We start from the raw sequence: 8,500 nt of genomic DNA, 5'->3' as shown, positions 1-8,500 counted from the left end.
CCTCAGTACAGAAAGGACATTGAGGTGCTGGAGCATGTCCAAAGAAGGGCAACAAGGCTTGTGAAGGGCTTGGATAATATGCCCTATGAGGAGAGACTGAAGAAACTGGGGCTGTTCAGTCTAGGGAAAAGGAGGCTGAGGGCAGACCTAATTGCTCTCTTCCAATATCTGAAAGGTGCTTACAGCGAGAGCGGTAAGAGTGGTCTCTTCTCACTGGTGACAGGACGAGGGGAAATGGCCTCAATTTGCGCCAGGGTAAGTTTAGGTTGGAAACACTCCTTTACAGAAAGGGTTGTGAAGCACTGGAATAGGCTCCCCAGGGAGGTGGTTGAGTCACCATCCCTGGATTTGTTTAAAAACCATTTGGTTTCAGTGTATTATTACCTCCAAATACAGATTTGACACTGCCGTTATATTATTATACATACTTAGAATTTCCTATAGTAAGATATTTTCTGAAAACATGCTGTTCATTTTCTTCTCTCCAGAGGTATGTATTTTTCATGAACCCTCAGAAAGTGAAGCCACCAGAGGATCTACAAGATCTCGGAGTGAGGTTTCTTCAGCCATTTGTCAATTTGCTCTCAAAAGCAACTTACTGGTGGATGAATACACTTATTATATCTGCTCACAAGAAACCTGTGGACCTGAAGGCAATTGGGAAGCTTCCAATTGCAATGAGAGCGCTGACAAATTATGTTTGTCTCAAAGAAGCATACGAGGAACAAAAGGTAACCAAAGATGTCCATGTCACTAGTTTGGCCTTAAAAACTGTGGTGTCACTTTGAATTTCTTCTGCTTCTATGAAATCCTAGTTTTAGGAATTTTTAACTTAGGACTGTTTGTTCCGAGGTGAAATTTGTCATAGGAAGTTCCAGTGCAACAGTTACTGTTTGGTTTTAAGTGAATTTACAGCAGGGAAGAGTTGCCAAATTGAGAGCAACTAGAAACCAAAACCATAACAGAATGGTCACTTGCTAGATTTCATTTTAAAAATGAAAGCTTTGTTTAAATCTTAGATATTCATGACAGCATTTTAAATTAGAAAACATCCTACTTTTCCATAGTTTCAATTGGAAACAATCATCTCCACTTTTTCTTCAGAAATCCTGTCTTAGAAATGTTGCACGTTAAAGTAATTCTTGTCCTTTCCATTTGCAGGAGGGTACAAACTTATAGACAAGCATGTCCATATTAGGTAAGGGCTTAGTTGTGGTGTTTCCTCTGAGATGCACACTGGAAGGGAAGCGAATCCTTCCTTCTTTAGACAGTAGGGTTTCGACAGAGAAATCTTTGGGCATAGGCAAGTGTTACAGTAATTCTCTTTCCAGTAATTCTACCCTCATTTCAAAAACACATACCAAGAGAAGCAGGTGGGTTGTCCCCAGGAAACAGCTAAGCACTCACCCAGTTGTTTGCCCACTCTTCTCTTGGTGGAACAGGGGAGAGAAGCACAAGAGCACAAGCTAAAAATTGGTGAGTCGAAATGAAGGCAACTTAAGAACTAAATCAGTGCTGTGAGCAAGAAAAGCATAGCACAGAGTTCGCTGCTACTTCCCACCAGCAGGCAGATGTGTAGCTACTTTCTGATAAGCACAGTCTCAGCACGTGTGAAGGTTACTTGGGAAGACAAACACTATAATGACAAATATCCCTCCTTCCTCTTTCTTTGCCTAAGCTTTTATTGCCAAGCACAACATGATATGGCATGGGATACCCCTTTGGTCAATTGGGGTCAGCTGTCCTTGCTATGTCTTCTTCTCAAGGTCTTGTGCACGCCTAGCCTCCTCACTGATGACAGAGTAGGAAAAGGGGAGTCTTTGGTGGGATGCAAACATGGCTCAGCAACAGTTTGGTGTCTTACAAGCCGACTTTAGTTACAGATCTAAAAGACAGCATCATGAAAGCTGCTGTGAGGAAATGAACTCCATCCCAGCCAGACACAGTAAGAAAAACAAAGCTGGTTTTTGTTTACCTTCTGACTCAGTAGAGGAGATGTTTCCAGAGAAAGTTCTGCATACATTTAGGCAAAACTGTGGAATTTCATTTGTGGAGCCTGTCTTCCTGATTTGTACATACTTGTCAGTTCTTGAGCATAAACAGAAAGGATACGGGCAGTCAGAAGCCACTTTGGAAATATAGCACATAAGATTAAGGCATGTAAATCCCTTTCTTGTGCACACCAGGTAGACTTATTTCCAAGCAGTAAACAGTTCAGAATAGCAATGCAAGAGAAGTACAGCAAGAGCAGCTCTTTCCACCTGGTAGCTGGTGGAGGTGCAGACTCTTTTCCATGCCTTCTGAAATGAAGCCCTAATGAATGCAATTATTTATATTCTAAATAGACTGAGGCTGCTTTGCATGCCTTTTGCAATCGATGTATACATTATTAGAGAGTCCAAGACCCTTCTGCTTAAAGCAGAAATCTACTGAGTCATTGGAATTGAGCTTTTCACACCAAAGGAGAAATACATCTCTTAGGCCAGATCCTCAAAGCAGCATTTCATGACCATATCTTACTTAAAGAGGCCAGTGAGGCTTAGGCACCCCTTAGAACTAGAAGCTCTGAGCCTTTCGTTATGACAAATGTGCATGACTGGGTGCAGCACTTGTCTGTATCTCATTTATATCTGCAGATACAGCATGTGCCTGCATAAATATGTGGCTCAGATGCCAAAAGGCAAGTAAACTCTGTTGTTGCTCATGTGCATTCACTGTTTAGCTTCATTCATGCATGTCATGCACATATGAATACTTGCAATATTTTACCCATGGTAACATGCACCTACATTTGCAAAAACTAACTGAGATCAGATTTCTTTTCTTCCTGTTAACCTGCATAATATCTCAAGATTACCATAGCCTCCATTTGTGATAGTATTCTAAAACAGGCAGTAACCCTAAAGTAAATTTTTACTGATAATGTTGAAGTAAAATGAAAGACTAAAACCAATGTGTTGTTTTTGTGCATGGCTGGGTTAGAAAACAGCTACAGAATTAGTTAAATTCTTCAGGGTGAAGCGTGATTGCAGTCTGGAAGAGATCCTTTGTCACTGTCTCTCTTGCCAGGGTATGCTTTACACTGATCTTCCACAGCTGGGGCAGGGAGCCCCCCAGATCCTCTGGATTAAGTTGGTTTACTCCTGCCTGTGCCTCCAGAGAGCTTATCTCAGCTGCACTCCTTGGCTGTGCAGGATGAAGGCTGTTGTTCCTTTCCAAACCCCTTTTATCACACCTTGATAAAAGACACTGAACATTAACATGGATGTTCTGTATTGTAAAATATCATTGAGACAGCTCACATGAAGTGTGTTGCTTTTAAGGTTTTTTTCCTAATCCTTCTGCCTGAAATGAAAATTGAAACCAGGTATTCTACCAAAAACAAAACAAAACAAACAAAAACAAACAAACAAAAAAAAAGGAACAGGGAATTTGTGTTAAATTTTGATGACTGCTTCTCAAAATCACTGTTTCTCCTAATCTGTGTCCCACGCACAGGGACTGAACACTGAGTGGAACCTATTCTTCTTTCCTTTGCTGGCAGTAGGATTTTTTTGAAAACTTTTTTCAAAGCACATTCGTGCTGAATGATTGTTTGTAGAATCTTAAAGTCAGCAATCGATAATTTTGTTTTAATAATTTAATAGTAATGTTATAACGTAATATAAAGTAACATATTGAAAGGTAAATAATTGGAGATCAACGTTCTAATTGTCTATTAATCTGGTAGCTGCTACAGCAGAAGGCATTCCAGCTCCTACAGTAAGACATAGGTCATTTGTTACTGGTTTTGTGAGTACTTTGTACCTGGCAACGTACACAGCATGTTGTAAGACAACGTCATATATGTCCTTTGAGATTGAAAGATACTATAAAATGAAAGCTAAAACGTGTTTTCTTGGTAATCAAGCTTACTTAAATATGCTGGTTGAGATTTTTCATAAACAACATATTGCCAAAAATATGCATTAGAATTGGCTTTCCTTGCCATTTATTCTACCATCAGAAATATAGTAAAAGATGAACATACTACATTTCCTTGCTTTTTTAGAAAATCTACCATAGCAATTGAAACACCTCATCCTACAGTATTTTTAGCTCATCTTTCTAAGTTCTCTGTATAAATTCTAACTGTGGATAGGGAGGTTGCTTTTGCAGAGTAAGCTGTTGTGTGTGTCATACACATAGGGTTACACCCATGACCTTAAATTCATACATTCTCTTTAATATGTGTTCACAGTTCCCACTATATTAGAGGACATTTTGGCTCAAGATGAAGAATTTTTAAAATTTGATTAAGAATATAAAGAAGTCCTTAGAGATATGAAAGTAAATTCCTACAGCCAAAGTTTTGGATCAAAGTATTACACATTGTCCTAATGCTGAAAAAATTCTTGATTTCTACTGTCACTTCATGGTATTTTTGGGTTTCTCTTCAAGTGGTCTAGATGTTTCAAACTGCTTATTGATGCATGCATCCCAGATTCGCATCACATAACATAGTACACTGCAAGCCCACTAGAGGAAAATGCTGCAAAATTTTTCACCACTGGGAAAACCACTCTTCTTTTTTCCCTCTTCACTTTAGATACTTCAGCTATGTTGAATTCCTGATTAAGCAAAGAAGAAACAACAGTGTTAGACAATAGAAATTAACAGCCTAAAAACCCACTCATAGAATTCAAATCTTACAATGTTTCTATCTTCCTGTTAATAACAAGTATCTTTTCTTTAAAGAAAATTATTTGAAGGCATATGGAATGACTTCACAAATGTAAGTGTCAATATGTCAAGGAAAGAAAAGATTTGCAATTGATTTTTTTTGTCTTTAATACACCTAGATTGAACAGTGAGGAGATAACAATTTGACTTCTTAGTAGAATGCTAATTTTATTAGTAGAATTCTAATGAAAAGAAAATACATTTTATGAAGTGATGACAATTAAATGAATTTTGTAACAGTAGTGAAATGACTATTGAAATAGCAAAAGCTTAATAAAGAAACAAGAATTTGCCATTATCATTTACCAAATTTACCATTAATCGAATACCCAGGGTAGTGTATGCTATTGTTTCTAACAAATGGCAGATGTATTTTCCTAATAATTTAGCTCAGCTGCTATCAAACTCTTAAAATGCAGATCATTTATTGGAGGGAGACGACAACAGAACCTGTAGAGCAGTTCATTCAACCCCACGAGGCAATAAATCCAGACTGTTTTGTCTAGGAAAATCACATAAGAGCCTTGTGCTGTTTTCCAAATCATAAGTAATTTCATAATTAAATTAATTTTTGAAATTCTCTTGGGTGTCCCTTAGACACTAGTTGTTTTAAATGTGTTTAGGCAAACACAGAACCAAGAAGTATTGGTAGGATTTATCTGACTTAAGTTTTGCTGATTGCAGCACAGATGTCTTCATCTGAGCCAACCACTTCTCCAGAGGAGGGATACAGCTCCTTTTATGGAAGAGATCCACCTGAACTGTTTTAGACATATTCCTTCAGATGGGGTGTCACTGCTGTCTGTGCCACATTTGGTTAGAGACCTTTGCAATCAACTGGATTGATGCTCAGGGGTGCCTGTATGCAGGAGTACCCAGCATCTACCTGTGCAGTCAGGGTTGGCCCCAGCAACAGTAGGAACATTGGCATGCTGTAGGGCAGAGCATGCGTAACACTCTTTCAAACCAGACCATTCTGTCTTTGATCTTAAAAGGAGAGAGTTGCATGCTAGCTCCTAGTTCTAAATTATTTCAATGGGAGTCTTGTCTGTCTGATTCCACCTGTATTTGTTTTTAATCTGGTTGTTTTATCTTCAAGTGGCAAAACAACTTTAAAATAAGGTCTTTTAATAACCTTTAATAGTAAGGTACTGAATAACTCATAGCTTTTCTGTGCCATCCCTTCTTGCCTACAGATGAGAAAAAAATCACTTCTGTGAAATAATGAACATGAAAACAACCTGTTAACAATTTGTCCCTGTGCTGGCTATTTCCCTATACTGTGCTCCTTGCCATTGGTTATGACCAGCCTGGTTTAATTTCTAGAAACTGGGAAGCAGTTATTTGGCCCTCCCATACATTTGTACATTTTTGACACCATGTGCATATTCTACCTCACTGTTGAAGTGTCACGTAAGGAAGAAGTGTGAAAAGAGAAAACAAGACAGGGAGTAGCCAGGCAGGGCACATACATGCTTGCCTTTCATTGGGTAACGTGTTGGGTCAGGGGCTTGTTATTACTGAGCTATACTTAAAATGTCTCTGTGAACACTCAAGAGGGCTTGGCTTCTGTTATAACTTGCAGGCATCTGTGCTACTTGAAAAATGACAGATGACTTTTTACTATGTCAAAAGCTGTTGCCTGAGGCACAGGAAACCACTCTGCAGACCATGGATCTGTTAAGTAAAACTCTTTCTTCTTTAGATTAAAAGGACCTTGACAAAACCCCTCTGACTGAGTTCAGAGATGGTTGCAGTGGTTGGTGTTCCAGTGCATGGGTGAAGATAATGCACAGATCCACAGAACCGAAGGCTCAGAAGGACCATTAGTTGATTTAATCTCACCTCCCAGTACAGTTCATTACTTTTACCTTCTTGAGCCCAGTAATTAGCTATGAGCTGAAGTGTGTCTTCCTAGAAGGCATACAAGAGAGAAAAATCCAGATAAATTAAATTAAACTATATTCTCGTAGTTATTTCTCCATGTTTTTTCCTTCAATCTTTTTATCATATTAGAAGCCTCTACTGAATCAAGTGGTTTCACATCTACTTTGAAAGTAAAGATTATCCATAAGAGTAAGGACTTGAGAGGTCAGACCCTTTCCTGAGCATGCATGTGACAAAGAGCAACATCTATATGCCAGTATGCTTAATCTGTATTCACATTCTTGTGTTCAGAAAAGTGTTAGGATTCAGAGGGGAGAAACCACAGTTACCAAGAGGAGGCAGAGTTTGGATTTGCTGTGAAGGGCGTCTGAAATCTGCCAATACCAACATCACATTTGCTGCTTCCTCTGCCCTTACAAACATACAGGAAACATTTGGGCATTCAGACAGCAATGAAATGGAAATTGTCACATATTGCCAGGGAGGCCTCTTGTTGATGCATTGTCAACCTGTTTCTCTATTTTCCAGAAAAAAGTAGCAGATCAGCCCAATCGACGTCCCTCGATATGGTTGGCGATGTACAGTGCTTTTGGACGACCGATTCTTCTTAGCAGCACCTTCCGTTACTTGGCTGACTTGCTGGGTTTTGCTGGGCCTTTGTGCATTTCTGGCATTGTTCAAGGCTTCCAGAACACGACCCATAGCACAAATGCAACAGAAAAGGTAACTTTACAACATTAATTGAAAGACTTTGTTTAGTGTTTGTTCTTGATTCATATCAGGTATTTAATACTGTGTGTGCCCAAATATCATCATTGTAATTTTCATTATTTCTTTCAAGCAAATATTTTTTTTGTTAGAGACCATCAAGTTGAAGACCTAAGTAGTGAAAGTCTTCATCATGAATGCAGCACAAGTAGTGCAACAGAGACAAGGCAGGCTTCCCCTGGTTGGAAGAGCTGGCTCTTCATGGAGTCAGTTCTGAACTTCCAGGGATAAGTAAAAGCTTTTGTGAATCTCTTCAGCTGTGCCTCCTCATTTCAGGCAGGATACCTGCTGATAGCTCCCCAGTGATGGATCCAGAAAAGAGGAATCTGTGGATTCTGCTTAATTTCTGTCCCTCTATCCATTTCTCATTCATTGACAGATTTGAACAAGATGTAACCTGTTTTCCTCTGGGATCCGAGAGTATTTGCTCTCTGTGACTGACTGCACTGCTTGTTGAGATGATGAAATGCATTGGGCATGCAAAAGTTGATTATTCAGTGAACTCCTTGAATTCTAGAGATGCACAGAAGATGCTAGTTGACATCGCATTTCAAGCTTCACTGAGACTTGTATGTGAAGAGGTCGTCCATAAGACAACTGAATAAGCCTCTGATACAGAACATTTTCTATCGTAACAACTAGAATTTGTTAAAAATTTGTGAAAAGATAAAGGCAAAATTATTTTACAGAGTGACAGTATGCAAGACACAGGGAGGAAATTTTTCTCTTTCTTCTGATATGAAAATATACCCATACACTTTGTACAGTGAATGTTTATTTGAATTATATTTGAATGAGTGGATAGGTATGTAATGGAATAAAATTTTCCCTTTCAGATAGAGCACTTCACTGCCATCACTATCCAAACATCTTCTCCTTGGCTGCATGTTCCCAACATTCATTTTCTTGACTGATATTCTGAATTGGGTTTTAGACTTTCAGCCATTGTGCTGAGAAAATAGAGTTTAATCACGCAGCTTATCGAATAAAGCTCTTTATCATATTTGAGCCTCAACATGTTGGATTTGAGCCACAGAGTCAAATAGCAAAGTATGTCTTTTGCCTCAAAAACAGAGTTTTGGAATTTTAGTTTGCTTTGTTATAGGATTTTGTTGTTATCTTT

The 8,500-nt window shown here is 38.8% G+C and overlaps 1 protein-coding gene across 10 annotated transcripts in view; it reads left to right on the top strand.

The window, feature by feature from the left end:
• ABCC9 (ATP binding cassette subfamily C member 9) overlaps nucleotides 1-8,500 on the top strand; it is a 75,802-nt gene that overhangs the window by 12,913 nt on the left and 54,389 nt on the right. For all 10 annotated transcript variants that reach the window (XM_031555327.1, XM_031555329.1, XM_031555319.1 and 7 more), the window contains 2 exons: nucleotides 489-731; nucleotides 7,138-7,332. In XM_031555327.1, coding sequence (XP_031411187.1) covers nucleotides 489-731; nucleotides 7,138-7,332 — 438 coding nt within the window. The remainder of the gene's footprint in view (nucleotides 1-488; nucleotides 732-7,137; nucleotides 7,333-8,500) is intronic.

Source organism: Meleagris gallopavo, chromosome 1 (genome assembly GCF_000146605.3).
Source record: "Meleagris gallopavo isolate NT-WF06-2002-E0010 breed Aviagen turkey brand Nicholas breeding stock chromosome 1, Turkey_5.1, whole genome shotgun sequence".
Classification (NCBI taxonomy): domain Eukaryota; kingdom Metazoa; phylum Chordata; class Aves; order Galliformes; family Phasianidae; genus Meleagris; species Meleagris gallopavo.
This window is presented reverse-complemented; position numbering and strand designations above follow the sequence as displayed.